Source organism: Schistocerca cancellata, chromosome 9 (genome assembly GCF_023864275.1).
Source record: "Schistocerca cancellata isolate TAMUIC-IGC-003103 chromosome 9, iqSchCanc2.1, whole genome shotgun sequence".
In the NCBI taxonomy this organism is placed as follows: domain Eukaryota; kingdom Metazoa; phylum Arthropoda; class Insecta; order Orthoptera; family Acrididae; genus Schistocerca; species Schistocerca cancellata.
Window position 1 is genome coordinate 26,117,934 of NC_064634.1, and position 23,833 is coordinate 26,141,766.

Here is a 23,833-nt window from a genome sequence, read left to right on the forward strand (position 1 = left end):
TAGACTGTCATCCAAAGTTCCAGCTTTTCCAACGCATTTTATCGGGTTTTTCAGCATTTCATTTTTTTTAGGTGCCGAGAAGCTGGCCTGCTACACAATCGCAAACCTGGAGGACCATGTAATTTACTCTCAAGGCTTTCTTCCTTTAGGCTCGCATAAATGAATATCATATTAGAAAGCAGCAGTTGCTTCTTTTGGTCCACCCTCAGTATTCTATTTCCCTGGTACCCACCATATCGGGCGAGAATTCCCTATCTGCTAGTAGGGGAGGTGCCTGCTGGAAGACTAGGAACTTCGTATATCACTAATGTTATTCCGTAGAGATCTATAACAAATATTGCTCCAAATTTCTGTAGCCTATCCTATTATTTCCAAGCAAAGTGTAGGTTAAAATTAGTTATTATGAACTTAATAAAGGCATATATCAAGTTTTAAGGTGACATTATGGAAACAAATTAATAATTATTTTCTAAGTGGTGCAGCATTTTGTTTGCTTACCTTCACACAAGAACATATCCCACACCCTAAGGATTGTGTCCCATGGAAGTGTTCTTGTAAACACACAAAGAAACCATTCAGTCATGTATAAAATAGGTTCAATTTTTTGCTTTTTCTGTAAAAAAATTGAAAGTAAGTAAATGACATGTATTATCAGACTACGCCATTGCTATGACCAAAAACTGCTATACCATACTTACTATGTGTTTATAAACACTTGGAGAAACTTTTTTAAGTAGTCCAAACAAAATTTCACCATCTAGCTGCAGTGTTTCCTGGAAAAAGCAATGGGTTATCATTCACAATCATACAGCTTTTAATTATTTGCTTTAGCACCTGTAATGTATATGCTGTAATCCTGTAATATATACTGTAATCCTACAGTAGTCAGTATGAAACTTTCTGACTCCACCACTGCTATCAAACGGTTTTTCTCACAATAAGTGGTCTATCAGGGTGTATACAGGGACAAGGAAAAAAAATTCCCGGATTTCTCCCGGATATCCCATTTAAAAAATATGCTTTTTCCCGGACGAAAATACACTTTTTCTGTTCTAAGTGACAGTAGGTTTTCCGTAGATTTTCCCTAGGAACTGAAACTTATCAATCCTTCGAATGGTTAACGTTTTATACAATCGCGTAGAACTTCACAGAAAAAAAAGGAAAGACGGGGCAGAGAAGTTTTGGAGAGACTTTTAATAAAAAAGGAGAGAATTTTTGGAAAGACCTTTGATTTGCAGCAACATATACGCTGCATATTTTCGTATTACGAAAGTATAAATTCGAATTGCACCAAACACAGCGCGTTAGTTTCCAGAGCGTTGAAACCGAGGTTGCGATGTCCTTTTGTAAGCGAGTCATATCTCAAGCCACGAGATCTCGCCAGCCGATGACAGCAGCTATTCAGAGCATAGGACACGTGTTATAGTCAGCCAATAACAAGATCACTGGTTACATGCGAACACGCAAGAGGAAAAGTTAACGGTTTACATTAATGCACACAGTACCGTATATCTACAAGAAAAGCTAAGCTTTCACATATAATATTGGTCTCTAAGATTAACACTCTACAACAGAAGCTAAGCTTTCACATCTAATAATGATCTTTTTTGCGTGTGTTATACTTTAAGATACATCACACAAATGTGCCAGTAAACTTAAATTTATGACATAAATGTCTCGGCTCGAAATTCTTGTAAGTGGCTGGTCCTCAAAAAGTTCAGTTTCGAACGCTCTGTGATTTAGAAATCCATCCCACTTTCTCACACGTAACATAATTCACCTTGCGTAAATAGAAATTTACTTTGAAAGTAACGCTTTTCTAACCACCATTCGCAATACTATCCGGAGACTGTTAGAAATAGGTTCGATTTACCAGTTGCCAGAGAGCGCCAGAAAACAGGCATTATTGTGCGTGTGCAACTACAGTGGTGCAGGAAGCCCGCATGTTCGTGTGTATAAAGCACTAGGAGAGCTTACATTACACAATAAAAGAAACAGGGCATCAGAGGATACTCCAAAGAGCATCGGAATTTCGTAAACCAAACTAAAATGCATAATTCGGCTTGAAGCGCAAATTGGCTTTTTCCAGATTCACAATGAAGTAGGTCCCATCTGATATTTAGCTTTTCAGTGTGGTTTTTGGGATGTAAATTTTCTTGGAGTACCAGTACTCTACGATCTCATTTTTGGTTCTTTATTATGGCATAGTGCCATACATGGCAGACGATGATAACGTGCACTTGAAATTCAGCGAACAGTTGGAACTAGCCAGTACTGTAAAATGAAACACTTCGTTTAAAATAAAATGATTGCCTCAGCGGAAAGATTAATAAAGCCAAATTTCTTTAGCAAACTTGGAAAAATAACTTCATTGTTCTGCAAGGCGATTAATGCTTGACTGCTACTAACTTGGAAATAAAATAAAATCGGAAACCTGAAATTAATAATATATTTTTGTCCTCCGTAATTATGTGAATGTATTCTAACTCACTTGATAGCTCCCGGCCACAGAAATCCGTTTTGTTTTCATTTGACATGGGAGCTGTACACGAAGAGAAGCAACGAAATCACTTAACGTAAACACGGGTCACGTGGAGACTAGCTCCCTCCCCACTACAACTCGGACATCTCTGTGGAAGCGCGAATCTGGCAGCTAGGGCGCGCGAGAAAAATTTTTCTCATTTGCACCTGGCTGCTTGCTGCTACTACCGATACAGGTAACAGCCAAACTTCAAGTAGCGGGAAGTGGGAGAAGGTACTGCTTATACACGAGTCAAACGCGCATGCGCAAAAGACCGCTGGCAACTGGTCAAACGAACCTAATGTGAACAGTTGTGATGTCATGCTCATAGCAAGCAGTTTATTGTTACAAAGAATTACAGTCTGCGCCCTACGGCCTTTGACATATTTTTGCTATTTGCAGACGCTTGTGCATGCACGGTGTTTTGTTGTTGTAAATTGCACATTTCCTTTGCCACTAAAGTTTTATTTTTTTTCCCTCTCGTTTATATTTTATTGCTGCAGTATCATTCTCCAGTAACAGGACACAATAACATTCTTTGCTAGAGAATCAATTCTGCAATCAAAACTACAAAAATTTAACTGAAAGCTAAAACAATGAAAAATTCCCGGAACTCCGAAAAATTCCCGGGTTTTTCCCAGTTTTCTCCCGGATGAAAAAATTCCCGGGTTTTTCCCGGATTTCCCGGGTCGTATACACCCTGTCTGTGTAATAAAACACAACACTTTGGTGAACAATGTCATGTGTAGTTCTATTCTGATAAGCATATTTCCTGATGCTTTCTAGTGTAACATTAAAAATGAAAGCCAAAGAATGGTATCAACAATAGATATAGCCACTGACCCAAAATTAAGTTCTGACGTGGTCCCGACATATTTTTGGCAGTCTCTCCACCTCTACAATTGCAAACACCCCATCACTGAAAATTTCTCCCTTATTGTCTGGATACTTTCATACACTGTACACAAAGTCACTACCCACTACAATGATGACTTTGAAAAGGTTATACAAACAGAATGGATCCTTTCTATCTCCAACAAACTTGTTATATCTACTAATTCTCACATTTATTGCAGTAGTCAAAATTAAAGAAGGAAGAAAAATTAAGGTCTACTGTCCTGTCAACAACATGGTTATCACATATAAAGCAAAAGATGGATTTCAAGAGAATTGGAAAAAGAAACAGGCTGTGTTAGTTTTAAAATTTTAAATTTATGGTATTCACTGAAAATATTGGATGGGGATTTGAAACCTGCTGCTCCTGAATACGAGTTTGAAGTCTAAAACACTGCACTGCCTTAGACGGTAACAGCCAAAATGTAATACCACCTTTGACTTCAACAACTTAAATGCACCATCCTGCAGAAATTAAATTACATTTCGTCACATGATAATTAATTATTACGTTTCTTTCCTTTTTCAGACATTATGTCTGGTTAAAAATGGAAAGTGACGCAGACCTTGATCAAGCGTGACTTCCTTTTAACTGTACAGTATATGTTACATTGCATTTAGCAACTTTCCGGTAATTGAACATGTATCAATAATTACAGGTTTCTGTGGTTGTATATACACATTTGGATGTAGCTGTATTGCGTTGATGTACGAGGTGCATTCAAGTTCTAAGGCCTCTGATTTTTTTTCTCTGGACTGGAAAGAGATAGAAACATGCACATTGTTTTAAAATGAGGCCGCGTTCATTGTCAATATGTCCCAGAGATGGCAGCACCGTACGGCAGATGGAATTTTACTGCCAGCGGCGAGAATGAGAACTGTTTTAAATACTTAAAATGGCGACGTTTTCCTTACTTGAACAGCGGGCAATCATTCGTTTTCTGAATTTGCGTGGTGTGAAACCAATTGAAATTCATTGACAGTTGAAGGAGACATGTGGTGATGGAGTTATGGATGTGTCGAAAGTGGGTTCGTGGGTTGCGACAGTTTAATGAAGGCAGAACATTGTGTGACAACAAACCAAAACAACCTCGGGCTCGCACAAGCCGGTCTGATGACATGATCGAGAAAGTGGAGAGAATTGTTTTGGGGGATCGCCGAATGACTGTTGAACAGATCGCCTCCAGAGTTGGCATTTCTGTGGATTCTGTGCACACAATCCTGCATGACGACCTGAAAATGCGAAAAGTGTCATCCAGGTGGGTGCCACGAATGCTGACGGACGACCACATGGCTGCCCGTGTGGCATGTTGCCAAGCAATGTTGATGCGCAATGACAGCATGAATTGGACTTTCTTTTCGTCGGTTGTGACAATGGATGAGTTGTGGATGCCATTTTTCAATCCAGAAACAAAGAGCCAGTCAGCTCAATGGAAGCACACAGATTCACCGCCACCAAAAAAATTTCGGGTAACCGCCAGTGCTGAAAAAATGATGGTGTCCATGTTCTGGGACAGCGAGGGCGTAATCCTTACCCATTGCGTTCCAAAGGGCGCTACGGTAACAGGTGCATCCTACGAAAATGTTTTGAAGAACAAATTCCTTTCTGCACTGCAACAAAAACGTCCGGGAAGGGCTGCGCGTGTGCTGTTTCACCAAGACAACGCACCCGCACATCGAGCTAACGTTAGGCAACAGTTTCTTCGTGATAACAACTTTGAAGTGATTCCTCATGCTCCCTACTCACCTGACCTGGCTCCTAGTGACTTTTGGCTTTTTCCAACAATGAAAGACACTCTCCGTGGCCGCACATTCACCAGCCATGCTGCTATTGCCTCAGCGATTTTCCAGTGGTCAAAACAGACTCTTAAAGAAGCCTTCGCCGCTGCCATGGAATCATGGCGTCAGCGTTGTGAAAAATGTGTATGTCTGCAGGGCGATTACGTCGAGAAGTAACGCCAGTTTCATCGATTTTGGGCGAGTAGTTAATTAGAAAAAAAAATCGGATGCCTTAGAACTTGAATGCACCTCGTACTGGTGGATATTGTGTGGTATGACTCCTGTAGTTGATAGTATAATTGGTATAATGTCAACTACATCCTGATGCCACATGTCCTTAACTTCCTCAGCCAGTTGGATGTATTTTTCAATTTTTTCTCCTGTTTATGGATATTTCGATTAGTTGTGTTAATTTCTTCTTTTTATTGGCAAGTATGATGTCAGGTTTGTTATGTGGTGGTGTTTTATCTGTTATAATGGTTCTGTTCCAGTATAATTTGTATTCATCATTCTCCAGTACATTTTGTGGTGCATACTTGTATGTGGGAATGTGTTGTTTTATTAATTTATGTTGTATAGCAAGTTGCTGATGTATTATTTTTGCTACCCTGTCATATCTTCTGGTGTATTCTGTATTTGCTAGTATTGTACATCCGCTTGTGATGTGATCTACTGTTTCTATTTGTTGTTTGCAAAGTCTGCATTTATCTGTTGTGGTATTGGGATCTTTAATAATATGCTTGCTGTAATATCTGGTGTTTATCGTTTGATCCTGTATTGCAATCATGAATCCTTCCGTCTCACTGTATATATTGCCTTTTCTTAGCCATGTGTTGGATGCGTCTTGATCGATGTGTGGCTGTGTTAGATGATACGGGTGCTTGCCATGTAGTGTTTTCTTTTTCCAATTTACTTTCTTCGTATCTGTTGATGTTATGTGATCTAAAGGGTTGTAGAAGTGGTTATGAAATTGCAATGGTTTAGCCGATATATTTATATGAGTGATTGCTTTGTGTATTTTGCTAGCTTCTGCACGTTCTATAAAGAATTTTCTTAAATTGTCTACCTGTCTATAATGTAGGTCTTTTTATGTCAATAAATCCCCTTCCTCCTTCCTTTCTGCTTAATGTGAATCTTTCTGTTGCTGAACGTATTCTATATTTGTGGCATTGTGATCGTGTAAGTGTATTGAGTGCTTCTAGGTCTGCGTTACTCCATTTCACTACTCCAAATGAGTAAGTCAATATTGGTATAGCGTAAGTATTTATAGCTTTTGTCTTGTTTCTTGCTGTCAATTCTGTTTTCAGTATTTTTGTTAGTCTTTGGCTATATTTTTCTTTTAGTTCTTCTTTAGTATTTGTATTATCTATTCCTATTTTTTGTCTGTATCCTAGATATTTATAGGCATCTGTTTTTTCCATCGCTTCTATGCAGTCGCTGTGGTTATCCAATATGTAATCTTCTTGTTTAGTGTGTTTTCCCTTGATCATGCTATTTTTCTTACATTTGTCTGTTCCAAAAGCCATATTTATATCATTGCTGAATACTTCCGTTATCTTTCGTAGTTCGTTGAGTTGTTGATTTGTTGCTGCCAGTGGTTTTAGATCATCCATGTATAGCAAATGTGTGATTTTGTGTTGGTATGTTCCAGATTCAGAAGGATGTAGGGTTGCAGTGCCAGTGGTTTTAGATCATCCATGTATAGCAAATGTGTGATTTTGTGTTGGTATGTTCCAGATTCAGAAGGATGTAGGGTTGCAGTAAGTACTGGGAGATGAAGCTTGCACAGGATCGAGTAGCATGGAGAGCTGCATCAAACCAGTCTCAGCATTGAAGACAACAACAACAATGTTCCAGTTATATTATATCCATAATTTGTATTATTTAGCATGTTGGATAGTGGGTTCAGAGCAAGGCAGAACCAGAAAGGACTTAATGAGTCTCCTTGGTATATTCCACGCCCAATCTGTATTGGCTGTGATGTGATATTATTTGAATTTGCTTCGATATTAAGAGTGATTTTCCAATTTTTCATTACTATGTTTAGGAACTGTATCAATTTAGGATCTACTTTGTATATTTCCAATATTTGTAGTAACCATGAGTGGGGTACACTATCAAAAGCATTTTGGTAATCAATGTATGCGTAGTGTAGCAACCTTTGTTTAGTTTTAGCTTGATATGTCACCTCTGCATCTATTATCAGTTGTTCTTTATGTCCTCATGCTCCTTGGCAACAGCCTTTTTGTTCTTCATTTATAATTTTGTTCTGTGTTGTATGTGTCATTAATTTCTGTGTAATGACTGAAGTTAATATTTTGTATATTGTTGGTAGGCAAGTTATGGGGCGATATTTTGCTGGGTTTGCTGTGTCTGCTTGATCTTTTAGGTTTCAGATAAGTTATTCCTTGTGCAAGTGTATCAAGGATTGTGTATGGGTCTGCAATGTAACTGTTAAATAATTTAGTTAGATGTGAATGTGTTGAGGTGAACTTCTTTAGTCAGAAATTTGCTATTTTATCTTTTCCACGGGCTTTCCAATTGTGCACAGAATTAATTGCTCAGGTGACTTCATGTTGCAAAATTATCACTTCAGGCATTTGTGGTATCATCTTGTATGTGTGTGTTTCTGCTTGTATCCACCATGCATGCCTGTCATGTTGTACCGGGTTTGACCATATGTTGCTCCAGAAGTGTTCCATGTCTGTTATGTTTGGTGGATTGTCTATTTGAATGTGTGTGTTATCTATTGTCTGGAAAAATTTCTTTTGGTTTGTGTTGAGTGTTTGGTTTTGTTTCCTTCTATTTTCACTTTTTTCTTTTTGTATCTCCTAAGTCGTTTGGCCAATGCTTGTAATTTCTGCTTCTTTTCATCTAATTGCTCTATCGCTTCTTGTTGTGAGATTTTACCTAACCTTCTTCGTTTTTTGTCTGATATTTCATTTCTTATGAATTGTGTTAGCTGTCCGATGTCTTTTTCTCAGTTTTTCTATTCTGATCTGTAGCCTCTGTTGCCATGCTGGTTTCGTGGGTTTCTTCTGTGTGTTGGTTGGTTCTGATCTCTGCCTAGTGTGTATATTTAGTGTAGTGAGTGCTCCTATATAAACCAGTAGTTGTAACTCTTCCATAGTTGTATTTTCATTTATTTTGTTGTGTATGATTGTGTTGATAGTTGTTACAGTTGTTTCGACTTGTGGGTTATTTGGTGGTCTATGCAAGGATGGTCTAATGTCTGTATTTGTGTCTTTGTATTCTATATATGTCAGCTGAAATTTTTCTTCTATATCTAACATGTGTGTCACTTCGTGTTCTATTTGTGCTTGTTCTGGTGGCTGTCTTAAGATTTTGTTTTTCTCTGATTGTTTAATTGATGCGTGTTGTTCTTTGTTTGTTTGCTCTGGGATGTTTGAGTCCATTACTGTATTTTCTTCTTCTTCTTCTTCTTCTTCTTCTTCTTCTTCTTCTTCTTCTTCTGATTTCACATTATTTTGTTCCAGTATTTGTTGTACTTGTTGTTTGATGTTTTCTAATTCTGACTGGGGTACCCTGTTATTTTTTTTATAATTATTTATTTTTATGTTATTTTTGATTATATTATTATTAATTATTATAATTAACTGAAACCCTCAGCTGCCGACAGATGCTGTCGATATACCTTGATGGGGACAGCTGAAAATGTGTGCCCTGACCGGGACTCTAACCTGGGCTCTCCTGCTTACATGGCAAGACACACTATCCATCTGAGCCATCGAGGACACAGATGAATAGCGCGACTACAGGGATGTATCCCTTGCACGCTTCCCGTGAGACCCACATTCCCAACTGTCCACAATCTACGTACGTAATGTTCCTAATAGATACTTGCCCATTTAATCATTATTCGTGCACACTAAGGTGACGATTCCTGTAAGAGTTCGGGCAACCTGTGCACTTCCTGGCCATTGACCTTCGTCTGTGCAAATGTGCACAGGTTGCTCGAACTCTTACGGGAATTGTCTCCTTAGTGTGCATGAATAATGAGTAGATGGGCAAATATCTATTAAGAACATTACGTATGTAGATTGTGGACAGTTGGGAATGTGGGTCTCACGGGAAGCGTGCAAGGGGTAAGACCCTGCAGTCACGCTATTCATCTCTGTCTTCATATACATTTTGTCACACTCTGAAAGGCTGAGAATATTCTGCCTAATATATTTCTTGCATCCCTAAAATTGTTTATCTGCCTCTCCTCCTCCATACCGTACAATATGCTTATACCCTTTTTGCTTCCAACCCAATGGTCCATTGATCATGTACGTATGAAGAACTTACATCCAAGTCCAGCCCAAGCCATCTACCCACTATCTCTTAAATTTGTCTCGTAACAATTATTTATTACTCTAGCAAATGAAAAGGATCTATTAAAACCACCTTGCACAATGATCCTGTTGTCCATTCCAATTAATGGTCAGTCAAAAAATGTTGCCTGGATATATCAGACCACACCAGAACGCCACTTTCAACTCTTATTTTATGGCTAATACCATCTGGGCATTCCCCATATATTAGCTCTTCTGAACTCTCATCCTGTGTATCGCTTCGTTCCAACAATCATCTAAGCAAACTCCAACGTCCCAACTTTACCTCCTGTCCAATATACTGCCCTAAACTCATCTATCCATGTCTTAAAATATTCCCTCTGCTTGGTTTCTGACTTTGCAAATGCTCTGCTCTTGTTTCATTATTTATTTAATTTCACATAACTTATTCAACTTTGGTTTGTTTTTAGGTTTCTTTTCCTCTGTTGTTACTTCCACTGTATACTTATTATCTGGGCAGCAGTATTTCTCTCCTCAAACTCTCCTGGTTTCCTCAACTCCTCATCCAAGAAGTAAACAAACATATTTGTTGTTCTCCAGGAATAATAAAATTTACATGCCTTCATATGCAGTTATCACAAATTTTTACATTCTTATCCACCACAAATCACTTAACCTAGGAGGTAAGTTGTAGTCTATCTTTTCAATATAACCAGTTCACAACTTTACAGACCTGTTCGTTGGACTACATGAAAAATGTATTTCCTTCGTCACTAATCATGCTTCATGTCACTAAACAGACATTTCAAGAAAGTATCAGCTTATTATTCAAAGCTCTTATAAGCATACTTCATTATTAAACCAAGTTTCAACAAGAATAAGATGTAAAGATATGGAAAGGCCATGTCAAATAATTACGAAAATAAAATTAATCTATGTGCTCATGGTTTAACATGTCCACCCATGTGATCTGCAGCCATAACAGGCTCCAGTGGTGCACTGTACATCATATACACACATTTTGCTTCCAAAAAATGTACACACAGAAATGGATGATTTAACTTCCTTAGTGATTTTCAAAAATGCAACTTCATTAGTGATTTTCAAAAATGCATGAAGGAAAACTAAGAATATTGTTGAGGTGTCTATGGGTTCAAAGGTACTTAACAAATTGGAAAACAGAACTATAAACATATTCAATTTCCTTCTAGATAAATTACTATAGATAATTTATTTGAACACACAGAGAACTTAAAACAATGACAAGAAGTTAAAAATTTTGTGTGTGACTGGGAATCAAACTTAGATCCCCAAATCAAGAAAACTCTCTACCACACATACTATACATTAATGATGTGCTTTTGAGTGTTCTGATGAGTTGTTTCCTTTTTATGCACAGTATCTTTACAACAACTGCAATCTACATGAAAATGCTGTGAGGCGATGCAGCCATTTGGATGTACTTTTGATAACTTTTTCTGAAGTGTTGAGCACACTTTTATTTTTCCAACAACCTTGCATGTTTTGACTTTACATCGTTTTCAAAGGCAGTGTTGTGTCAGTCGTATAAAACTGTTCATTTGATACATTTTATCATATCAACCTTCTTGATTGTGAAACAAGCCCCATCATTTAGTGCATACAATGGAAACTACTATTTGGCAGAACACTCAGAAGCACAACATTAATCAATCATGGTCAGTAAATCTGAGACATCATGTACTATACATGCACATAACAGAGGTGCCATCAAAGTTTCATGTCCATGTCTTCCAAGCTTACAACAAACCAAGCTTTCACTGTTACGTGAGCAGTGGAGATACACACACCATTGGTTGAGTTAAACATTTGGAGAGGTTTATCTTCTCATCCTATACCATCTGTCACTCTCATAACAAACTGTATCGAACACAATGTGATTTCAATGTCTCTCTCTAATGTCCAGTGCCTTAAAACACTATATTTTCATTGTTTACAAATTCTAAAAAGCACCAAATACTGCATGTTAGTTGGATCACAATATAGTATCTGCTCAGTTCAGCCCATAAAGCAGAAAGGCATTTCACACTGTACTGATTTCTGTTTTAAAGCACATTGCTGAAATCCAACAAGACTTCAAGCACCGTTCACATTCATGAATGATTTGTAATGTGAAATTTCATCTTATGACATCACAAAACTTGCTCTGTTCCACAACCTTACTACATTTACGTCTCTTTTGTGGATGGTCCTTATAGTTCCAAAAGCATAAGTAGAACAAATGAAGTGATCACAATACAACACAGTATAAGTGGACTGAAGGACCTGCCTACTACAAAACTAAAAATTATGCCATGGTACAGATGGAAAATTTACTGCCAAAATTTAGCAGTGAAAATTTAAACACTAATGAGATTAATGATCCACAAAGGTTTTTCCACTATGAAACCATGTAATAGTTGTAGCTATAGCATCTCTTGGATACAAAACCACCTAAAAGGCATATCTACTCATTTCTAGAGTGTGCAGCTTCAAGCGAAATCTGAATTATGTAAAGATAATATTTTTGACACTAGCATGGAAATTTTTATTATGATTTGACATTAACGCAGAATTCCCTTTTACAAAACCCAAATCATTGGTGTGCTAGAGGAAAATTGTGATCTAAGCTAGTACTAGATTTATTCTAATCCACTTTAGTTTCCATTCCACACTCCCCCAACCCCACTGGCAAATCCCACACCATTACCTAATGTAACACTAAACTCTGTAGTTAGTCAATGTTATGCATTATCTGCCATACTGTGTTTACAGGACTATCAAAGCCATTTCCTATCTGGTTCTTCCAATTTCCATTCTATCAAGATTCTAAGTCAACATATTCTTCAAAATTTCTCCCTCTTTACCTACAGTTCACTTTTCCATTGTGAAACACAAAATGAATGAAACTTTCTACAGATCAATGAAAGTAATTTTAACTGACAGGCATGGTTGAAAGTTCTACTGAGACACATCCACAACTTATAAAGTTGTTATTTTTATAGTAAATACATGTGCTTTTTCATATTTAATTATCAATGTTGCGTAACACAAGAGCGCATAGTAAATACGTGTGCTTTTTCATATTTAATTATCAATGTTGCATAACACAAGAGTGCGTTTCATGACGATGCAGATTATTCTTTTTCACTTCAATTACAGATTAACACAAGTTCTTTTCAAACTTACTTCATTATCTTCAACACCTTGCTTTTCCATCTCTTATCAGTACCTCTCATGTTTCTTCCTTGGGACTGACTCCAAAACAATCCTCTCCCTTTTCTCAAAAATCTAATGAAACAATTTTCTGCAGATGGTTTCATAGGCGCATTACTGTAATCTGCTAACCTATTCACAGTGTGTGAATCTAAGTCCCCAAATCTTTATTTCCAACATACTTTTAATTTTTGTAAACTCTTTTCTATGCAAGAAGTCTCAGTAGCACTATACATACCATTCCTTGACTGTAGTAGCCCACAAGGTACTTGTCACAAATGGAGACTAGACACCAAAATGCTTGTTCAGCTGGCATGTGCATTAGCAGGAAAGCTGCGATTGGAGCTTGTGCCTGGCAGTAGCCAACAGTTTTGTTCATGATTGAGTATGCCTTCAGTACTTGGAACAGTTCTTGCTGCCTGCAAAATACAAAGGAAATATATGCTACAGCACTCAAAAATTATGTAACACAATGAAAGAAATTGAAAATGTAAATGACTATGCCCTCATTACTTTCCTGCCTAAACAAGAAACACACAAAAAGTACGGTATACATTTAGATGCCAGGGTGGCCATATGATAATTTGTAAGTGGGCTAGACCTGGTTACTTAAGTAGCCACAAAAAAGTTTCAGTTCTAACCCTGTTAAAAACCTACGAAATATACTTTTAAATAATTTTCTTGAAAGATTTTCTTTTTTTTTGGGGGGGGGGGGGCGGGGGGGGGGGGGGGGGGGATGCAGTGGCGGCTCCTGTCTTCTCCTATGGTGGTGCTAAGTTTTTTGTTGTGTGGCATTCTTTGCTCCTAAGAGTTTCCTTTTGTTTTCATGCTTTTACTGTATGAATTATAGCCTAAGTTGACCACAACAGATTACAGGACCAGGTTCGAACATTTCAGGTTGTGATAATTATAGTATTTGTTCACTAGACTATTTTTTTATTTACTAGGATACTTGTGAGACTGCAAGATTTGTGGAATGGCAAACACAACACTTAAGATGAGTTATGACATTCAAAGAAGAAAGAAATGATATGAATATAATAGAGGAAAACATTCCGCGTGGGAAAAATATATCTAAAAACAAAGATTTTGAGACTTACCAAACAAAAGCGCTGGCACGTCGATAGACACACAAACATACACACAAAATTCAAGCTTTCGCAACAAACAGTTGCTTCATCAGGAAAGAGGGAAGGAGAGGGAAAGACGAAAGGATGTGGGTTTTAAGGGAGAGGGTAAGGAGTCATTCCAATCCCGGGAGCGGAAAGACTTACCTCAGGGGGAAAAAAGGACAGGTATACACTCGCGCACACGCACACACACACACACACACACACACACACACACACACACACACACACACACATCCGCACATACACAGACACAAGCAGACATTTGTAAAGACGAAGAGTTTGGGCAGAGATGTCAGTCGAGGCGGAAGTAAAGAAGCAAAGATGTTGTTGAAAGACAGGTGAGGTATGAGTGGCGGCAACTTGAAATTAGCGGAGGTTGAGGCCTGGTGGATAACGAGAAGGGAGGATATACTGAAGGGCAAGTTCCCATCTCCGGAGTTCTGACAGGTTGGTGTTAGTGGGAAGTACCCAGATAACCCGGACTTTTTTTTTTTTTTTTTTGCTTGGGTTTAAGGGCGCTCAACTGCTGAGGTCATTAGCGCCCAGTCACTGTTGTTTGAGCACATGGAATCTGGTAAAACTCAAGGGGATGGAGGGGACACCAGAAGGACCCGACAAAGATGCAGACAAAATAAGTAAAAAGATTAAATGTCCTTGGACAAGCCAGTTAAAGTTATAAAACGCAGAATACGAGCAGCTGCTCGAGCGTCATCAGCTAAAACATCCGGTAAAGTAGATGGCAGGGACAGGACAACACGAAATTGACTAAAACGGGGACACGACAATAAAACATGGCGCACTGTTAATGCCTGACCACAAGGGCACTGCGGGGCTGGGTCACCGGAGAGCAGGTAGCGGTGGCTAAACCGGCAATGCCCAATCCGCAACCTGGTCAGAAGGACCTACTCGTGCCGAGATGGTCGGGAGGATGTTGTCCAAGCAGTTGGTAGCGGTTTTACTGCCCGGAGCTTGTTTCCTTGGAGGGATGACCAAGCATCCCACCACAACGACACAAGCCTCTTACAGACATCCCCACGAACGTCGGATGACGGGACACAATGGGAGGCTGGCCGAGGCAGGAGGACTGCAGCCTTGGCTGCAGCATCCGCAGCCTCATTCCCAGGCACTCCCACATGTCCGGGAACCCACAGAAAGCTGACAGAACCACCGTTATCAGCCAAAGAATGGAGGGACTGCTGTATCCGTTGTATCAAGGGATGGACCGGATAGGGAGCTCCAAGGCTCTGAAGAGCACTGAGTGAGTCAGAGCAGAGTACATATGATGAATGGTGGTGGCGGCGGGCATACTGAACGGCCTGATGGAGAGCAAAAAGCTCGGCCGTAAAGCTGGAACATTGGTCGAGGAGCCTGTATTTAAATGTGGCGGCCCCGACGACAAAGGCACAGCCGACACCATCGTCAGTTTTGGAGCCATCGGTGTAAATAAAGGTGTGACCGGCAAGTCGAGCACGAAGTTCGGCAAACCGTGAGCAATACATTGCAGCCGGAGTACCATCCTTCGGGAGTGAGCTGAGGTCGAGATAAATATGAACCGGAGCCTGGAGCCAAGGTGGTGTCGGGCTCTCACCCTCTCTGAAGGTGGTAGGGAGGGCAAAATCCAATTGTCGAAGCAGGCGACGGAAGCGGACTCCGGGGGGCAGCAGGGCAGACACATACAACCCGTACTGACGGTCGAGAGAATCGGCGAAGAAGGACTTGTAAGAGGGGTGGTCGGGCATAGACGACAGCCGGCAGGCATACCGACACAGCAGTACGTCGCGCCGGTAGGTCAACGGTAACTCGGCAGCTTCAGCATAAAGACTCTCGACAGGACTAGTGTAGAAGGCTCCGGTCGCAAGACGTAACCCCCGATGGTGGATGGAGTTGAGCCGGCATAAAAGGGACGGCCGAGCGGACGAGTAGACGAAGCTCCCATAATCCAGCTTCGATCGGACTATGGACCGATACAAGCAAAGCAGGACAGTGCGATCCGCTCCCCAAGATGAACCGCTAAGAACTCTGAGGACATTAAGGGAACGTGTACAACGGGCCGCCAAATAAGAGACGTGTGGAGACCAACACAGTTTCCTGTCCAACGTGAGCCCTAGAAACTTAGTTGTGTCCACGAATGGGAGAACAACGGGACCGAGATGTAAGGATGGCGGAAGGAACGCTTTATATCGCCAAAAGTTGATACAAACCGTCTTTTCTTCAGAGAACCGGAAGCCATTTGCCACGCTCCATGAGTAGAGGCTGTCTAGACAACGCTGAAGGCAGCGCTCCAGGAGGCATGTTCTCTGGGCACTGCAGTAGATCGCGAAGTCATCGACAAAAAGAGAGCCTGAGACATTAGGTGGAATGCAATCCATAATGGGATTGATCGCGATGGCAAAAAGGGCTACGCTCAAGACGGAGCCCTGAGGCACTCCGTTCTCCTGGAGGAAGACGTCGGACAATACGGAGCCCACACGTACCCTAAACTTTCGATCCGTTAAAAAGGAATCAATAAAAAGGGGCAGGCGACCGCGTAGGCCCCACCTGTGCATAGTGCGGAGGATACCTCCTCTCCAACAGGTGTCATAAGCCTTCTCCAAGTCGAAGAACACGGCTACCGTTTGGCGCCTTCGCAAAAAGTTGTTCATGATGAATGTCGACAAGGTCACGAGGTGGTCAACAGCGGAGCGGCGGCGACGAAAGCCGCATTGGACATTAGTAAGTAGCCGTCGAGATTCAAGAATCCAGACTAACCGAGCATGAACCATGCGCTCCATCACCTTACAGACACAGCTTGTAAGAGAAATGGGGCGGTAACTAGAAGGAAGGTGTCTATCCTTCCCGGGTTTGGGTATAGGAACAACAACGGCGTCACGCCAACGCATGGGGACTTGACCTTCGGTCCAGACGCGATTGTAGGTACGGAGAAGGAAGCTTTTGCCCACCGGAGAAAGGTGTGCCAGCATCTGAACGTGAATGTCATCCGGCCCCGGAGCAGAGGACCGGGACAGTGCAAGCGCACGTTCGAGTTCCCGCATAGTAAAGGGGGCATTATAGGTTTCCAGATTCAGCGAGTGGAAGGAAGGTCGCCGAGCCTCTTCTGCCTCTTCCCTGGGAAGGAAGGCAGGATGGTAATGGGCGGAGCTTGAAACCTCCTCGAAAAAGCGGCAAAAGGCGTTGGCGACAGCCACCGGATCAACAAGGACCGCATTACCTGAGGTCAGGCCAGGTACCGAGGAGTGGGCCTTAATACCCGACAGCCGGCGCAGGCTACCCCAAACGACGGAAGATGGAGTAAAACTGTTAAAGGAGCCGGTGAAAGAGGCCCAACAAGCTTTTTTGCTGTCTTTGATGACTCTACGGCATTGCGCTCGGAGTCGTTTGTATTCAATACAATTCGCCAACGTAGGATGGCGGCGAAAGGTGCGTAAAGCACGTCGTCGAGCACGGATAGCGTCCCTACAAGCCTCGTTCCACCAGGGGACGGAAACGCGACGTGAAGAAGTAGTACGAGGAATGGAACGTTCGGCAGCATGGATGATAACAGCCGTGAGGTATTCGACCTGACTGTCACAACTGGGAAAATCGTGGTCCGGAAAGGTCGCCAGGGATGAGTAAAGTCCCCAGTCAGCTTTCAGTATGTTCCAGCTCGAAGGACGTGGGGATGGGGTGTGGTGCAGGAGACGAACGACACAGGGGAAGTGGTCGCTCGAATAGGTGTCAGAAAGGACATACCACTCGAACCGACGGGCAAGAGTGGTAGAACATATCGAGAGGTCCAAGTGGGAGAAGGTATTGAGGCAGACAAGATTGAGATGGTTGAAGACATCTGCCAAGAGTGAGCCTCTTGGACAGGATGCAGGAGAGCCCCAAAGGGGATGATGGGCATTGAAGTCGCCAAACAATAAAAACGGCGGGGGAAGCTGAACGATCAGGTGCATCATGTCAGCCCGACTAACGGCAGACGACGGTGGAGTGTAGATGGTACAAACTGAAAAAGTAAAAGCAGAAAGAGTAATGCGGACAGCTATTGCTTGGAGTGGGGTGGTCAATGGGATGGGATGGTAATAGACGTCGTCCCGAATGAGCAACATGACCCCACCATGAGCTGGGACACCGTCCACAGGGGTAAGGTCATACCGCTCCGAGGTATAGTGGGTAAAGGCAATACGGTCAGTCGGGCGCAACTTGGTTTCCTGGAGTCCAAGGACGAGCGGACAGTGCAGGCGGAGGAGCAGTTGTAATTCCTCCCGATGAGATCGAATACCTCTTATGTTCCAATGAAACAACGCCATCGCTAGTCAAAAAGTTGGGGGAACGAGACGGGGGAAGAGCTGGTCACCTCGACGGCCGCGGAGGGCCAGGTTGCGAGGGAACAACGCTACAACCGACGGGAGGCGGATCCGGTTCCATCGACTGGTCGCCAGCTGCGGCCGCTGTCCCTGGTTGTGTAGGAGGGGCAGCATCATTCGCCGACGAAAGGCCAGCTGAGCGCCTGGCAGCAGAGCGTCCCGGCGAAACTGAGGACGGCCGGGAGCGGCGACTCACGGATGGAGCGTCAGTCGAAACGCGCCGGGGTGGAGAGGGGGATAGAGACTTCTTCTTGGAGGCCTTCTTGGAAGGCCGAGGAGGCACAGGGATGGTGGGCTGGACCCGAAGAAGGTCCTCACGCGCGGGGTCCGTTTTGGAACGCCGGACCTCGGAAGCCGGGGTCCGGAACATGTCCCCGATGGACGCCTGAGAAGAGGATCGCTTCTCAGGTGGCGTGTGGGGAGAAGGAGGAGGAAGGATGGCCCCTGGGGCAGAGGGGGTGGGGGCCACGGGGGAGGAGGATTTGGAAGGGAGGGATTTGGGAGGCGGAGGCAGAGCCCCCTGATGGGCGGAGGAGGCGGAGGGGGGACAGGAGAGGGGTGAGGATACCGCGGAAGGAGTGGACACAACTGAGGCAAATGAAGTGGTCAATGGCACGGGATGGAGGCGGTCGTACTTCTTCCTGGCCTCAGAATAAGACAGCCGATCCAATGTTTTGATTTCTTGTATCTTCTTCTCCTTCTGATATGCGGGGCAGTCTGAGGATCTAGGCGAGTGGACGCCAGGACAATTAACGCACCGAGGTGGTGGGGTGCATGTATGTTCCTCACGAAGAGGACGGCCACAATCGCCACAGAGGGGCTCAGCCTCACACCGTGACGACATGTGCCCAAAGCGCAAACACCTAAAACAGCGCATAGGAGGCGGAACGTAGGGTCGCACGTCACACCGGTAGCACATTACCTTTACCTTCTCCGGGAGAACGTCCCCCTCGAAGGCGAGGATAAAGGCCCCAGTGTCGATGCGACGGTCTTTGGGGCCGCGCTGGACTCGCCGGACGAAATGCACGCCTCGGCGCTCCAGGTTGGCCCTGAGCTCCTCATCAGATTGTAGCAGGAGGTCATGATGAAAAATAACCCCCTGCGTCCTATTGAGTGCCAGATGTGGGACAATGGAGACTGGGATGTCCCCTAGGCGGTCGCACGCCTGGAGCGCCGCCGACTGTGTGGCGGACGTGGTCTTGATAAGTACGGACCCTGAACGCATCTTGCTGAGAGCCTCGATTTCCCCGAAGATGTCCTCAATGTGCTGAACAAAGAACATGGGCTTGGAGGTGGCGAATGTCCCCCCATCGGTTCGAGAACAGACCAAATAGCGGGGGAAGTACTTCGCTCCAAGCCGGCGGGCCTGTCCCTCCTCTCCCATGGAGTGGCCAAGGGGGAAGGGGCAGGAGAACCAGAACCAGAAACGGTACTTTTTCTTTTGAAAGACTCGGCCGCAGAGCGACCCGATACGTGGTGACGTTTCATCTGCGAAACGTCCGCCCCGATACCACCCACTCCGACCAGGGGCTCTCCCCACGGGCGCCACCCAGCCGCAGCAAGGGCCACCTGGCAGGATGACCATTGCCGGGAGTCCTGATGCCCCAAGGAGACGGGCATCTACTCCTTGGCCGACGTGGGGAGGGTGCAGCTCAGGTATCGGCAGTACGATCCCTGTGTTGTCAGGGGGCTACAACCTAGAGGGTACATGACGACCCCACCACAACGGGCTGGCTACCGTGCTGGACTTCTGGTGCCATGGAAAGTCCATCATGATCGCTGGTGCAGATGGAGACGCACTATGGGCGTAACTGGGACAACCCAAAAGGCGTTGAGGCCCAATTTGAGTAATAGTGGGTATGGTTACAACGCCGGTGCAATGCTGAGTGCCAAGGTCTGAGTGCACTTAGGACCAGTGGTACACCACGTAAAGTGTCCTTCCCCAAAAGGCTCGTACTTCTGTAGAAATTTAGAAAAATGGAGGTCAAACCCCAAGGGGGACCATCACATGGAAGGCCGAAACAGTTGAAACTCCTTTTAGTCGCCTCGTACGACAGGCAGGAATACCTCGGGCCTATTCTTACCCCGGACCCGCAGGGGGGAACCCGGACGGTGTAACACTGTGCCAAGATGTGCTGGCCGGGCACCGAGGCATGTTTAGCCACAGGGTGATCCTCATTACCAACAAACACTGTCTGCCTGTGTCCATTCATTCATGCGAATGGACAGTTTGTTGCTGGTCATTCCCACATAGAAAGCTTCACAGTGTAGGCAGGTCAGTTGGTAAATCACGTGGGTGCTTTCACATGTGGCTCTGCCTTTGATCGTGTACACCTTCCGGGTTACAGGACTGGAGTAGGTGGTGGTGGGAGGGTGCATGGGACTGGTTTTACACCGGGGGCGGTTGCAAGGGTAGGAGCCAGAGGGTAGGGAAGGTGGTTTGGGGATTTCATAGGGATGAACTAAGAGGTTACGAAGGTTAGGTGGACGGCAGAAAGACACTCTTGGTGGAGTGATAAGGATTTCATGAAGGATGGATCTCATTTCAGGGCAGGATTTGAGGAAGTCGTATCCCTGCTGGAGAGCCACATTCAGAGTCTGATCCAGTCCCGGAAAGTATCCTGTCACAAGTGGGGCACTTTTGGGGTTCTTCTGTGGGAGGTTCTGGGTTTGAAGGGATGAGGAAGTGGCTCTGGTTATTTGCTTCTGTACCAGGTCGGGAGGGTAGTTGCGGGATGCGAAAGCTGTTTTCAGGTTGTTGGTGTAATGGTTCAGGGATTCTGGACTGGAGCAGATTCGTTTGCCACAAAGACCTAGGCTGTAGGGAAGGGACCGTTTGATGTGGAATGGGTGGCAGCTGTCGTAATGGAGTTACTGTTGCTTGTTGGTGGGTTTGATGTGGACGGACGTGTGAAGCTGGCAACTGGACAGGTGGAGGTCAACGTCAAGGAAAGTGGCATGGGATTTAGAGTAGGACCAGGTGAATCTGATGGAACCAAAGCAGTTGAGGTTGGAGAGGAAATTCTGGAGTTCTTCTTCACTGTGAGTCCAGATCATGAAGATGTCATCAATAAATCTGTACCAAACTTTGTGTTTGCAGGTCTGGGTAACCAAGAAGGCTTCCTCTAAGCGACCCATGAATAGGTTGGCGTACGAGGGGGCCATCCTGCTACCCATGGCTGTTCCCTTTAATGGTTGGTATGTCTGGCCTTCAAAAGTGAAGAAGTTTTGGGTCAGGATGAAGCTGGCTTAGGTAATGAGGAAATGAAGCTGGCTAAGGTAATGAGGAAAGAGGTTTTAGGTAGGGTGGCAGGTGATCGGCGTGAAAGGAAGTGCTCCATCGCAGCGAGGCCCTGGACTTGCGGAATATTTGTGTATAAGGAAGTGGCATCAATGGTTACAAGGATGGTTTCCGGGGGTAACAGACTGGGTAAGGATTCCAGGCGTTCGAGAAAGTGGTTGGTGTCCTTGATGAAGGATGGGAGACTGCATGTAATGGGTTGAAGGTGTTGATCTACGTAGGCAGAGATACATTCTGTGGGGGCTTGGTAACCAGCTTGTCTGTCGTTTGGCATTACCCCCAAAGGCCTCACACTTAAAGTTCCCATCTCTGGCTGCAACCCTCCTTTCCATCAGTCCCTATACCAGTTCCAAACTGAACAATCCATTGCCCTCACCCACCTAATCCTTCACCTACACATCAACTCAGCCAATGAGCTCACCCGTCAACTCCTATCCTTAGTAAAAGTCCTCAATCTTTCCTCTCCCACATCCACACCGGCTGTTCAGAGCATCCTCCTGCAGGCCAACCGCAAATTAAAACAGCATGCCACCCTCCACCTTAAAAAACTATCCAATCTCCTGGTTTCCCACCTCCGGAAAGGCAACTCACTCACCCTTCACCACCTTTCCAGCAAACCTCAAGCTCCTCTCATTGCACACAAACCCAGTCTCTCCCATCTACTCAATCTCCCACTTCCAGCTCCACTCCCTCCAAAACCTCAAAATTCCAATCAACACAATCTGGAACCACAACACCCTAATTCAGTAGTTAACCTTTCCTCCAAACCTCTCTCCCAATCCGAAACCTCTATCATATCCAAAGGCCTCACCTTCAGCCCCACTCCCAGATTCAACCAAACAGCCCTTGTCAAAGATTTACTGTCCTACACCCTTACTCTCTGCTGGAAATATCACTTTGGCAAGAAGAAAAATGATCCTAATCCTACTCCTATGGATCCAACTCCCCAAGACACTATCCAAATTGAACCCTTCCTGGAACAGTTCCGTCCTCCGTCACAGCGGGACCCACCTCCTCTTCCTCAAAATCACCCCCTCCAAACCTTCCAGGAATTTCTGAATTCCAGCCTTGCCTCTCAATCCTTCATTAAAAACCTTAATCATACTCCCAACATCACCACTGCTGAAGCCCAAGCTATCCGTGATCTGAAGGCTGACGGTTTCATCGTCATTCTTCCGGCGGACAAGGGTTCCACGACAGTGGTACTTGATCGTCGGGAGTATGTGGCTGAGGGACTGCGTCAGCTTTCAGACAACACCACATACAAAGTCTGCCAAGGTAATCCCATTCCTGATGTCCAGGCGGAGCTTCAAGCAATCCTCAGAACCTTAGGCCCCCTACAAAACCTTTCATCTGACTCCATCAACCTCCTGACCCCACCGACACCCCGCACCCCTACCTTCTACCTTCTACCTAAAATTCACAAACCCAATCATCCCGGCTGCCCCATTGTAGCTGGTTATATTCATTACATAAATATTGCACTTGACAAGAAGAATAAATTCTTGAAACATGTCTTCCTAAGTATGAAAAAATATGTTACTAGCGCAGAGTTTAAATCAAGAACATTTGAGGCTTTGAGCAACGAAAACTGGGCAAAGGTGTCAGCTAGTGCTACAAGCGGCCAAACGACAAAACATGCTAAATAAGGTTCAACAAAGATGTCATGATGATCAGAACATCCATGAAGCTGCTCATGCGCAGCAGACAGTTTGGAAATGATTGTGACTGGTCATGATACCTTTATTCGAACAAATGATCCTCGTTACTCCCATCAGCCGCCAAGCTGAGTAGAACTTGGCAGCGGCAGGAGATATGGTACGAATCGTGACCTGTTTATCAGTTCAGATGTGTTGTGTAGAACACGACCTTGGTGTCAGGAAACTTAACTATGCAAAGTTTGTATACGCTGAGTGATGTCCAATGCCACGCCAGCGTCATTTTACATAAGTTATATCAGTTTTTTAGTTGGCGGTCATGTGTGCATGAGGTGTGTTTGCTTGTGTGTATGAATGGTGTCTGTGTCTTTTTTACTGATGAAGAGACGAGAGATTTATTAGCTCTTGTTACATGGAGCAATAAACTATACTTTAGATGCAATAACACACTTCACAGAGTAGACAGTTCCAGTGCTGTAAATGGCCTGTAACAAATCATTAAACAAACACGGGAGAATAAGGACTGCTCACCATTAGTAAAGAAGCAGACCACATTCAGTCATAACAGACAAGAGTCTTATGTCATTATCTCTCACCTGTCTTCATAAATACTGCAGTTCTCCAGCTCTGAATTCAATTGGTCATCAAGATTGATGGCTTTTGTACTGA

The 23,833-nt window shown here is 43.8% G+C and overlaps 1 protein-coding gene across 2 annotated transcripts in view; it reads right to left on the minus strand.

Moving 5' to 3' along the window:
* The window catches only part of LOC126100469 (TBC1 domain family member whacked), a 100,890-nt gene that overhangs the window by 18,832 nt on the left and 58,225 nt on the right, over nucleotides 1–23,833 (minus strand). For both annotated transcript variants that reach the window (XM_049911076.1, XM_049911075.1), the window contains exons 5-7: nucleotides 12,965–13,145; nucleotides 699–773; nucleotides 499–613 (exon numbers count right to left, since the gene is read on the minus strand). In XM_049911076.1, the coding sequence (XP_049767033.1) occupies nucleotides 499–613; nucleotides 699–773; nucleotides 12,965–13,145 (371 nt within the window). The remainder of the gene's footprint in view (nucleotides 1–498; nucleotides 614–698; nucleotides 774–12,964; nucleotides 13,146–23,833) is intronic.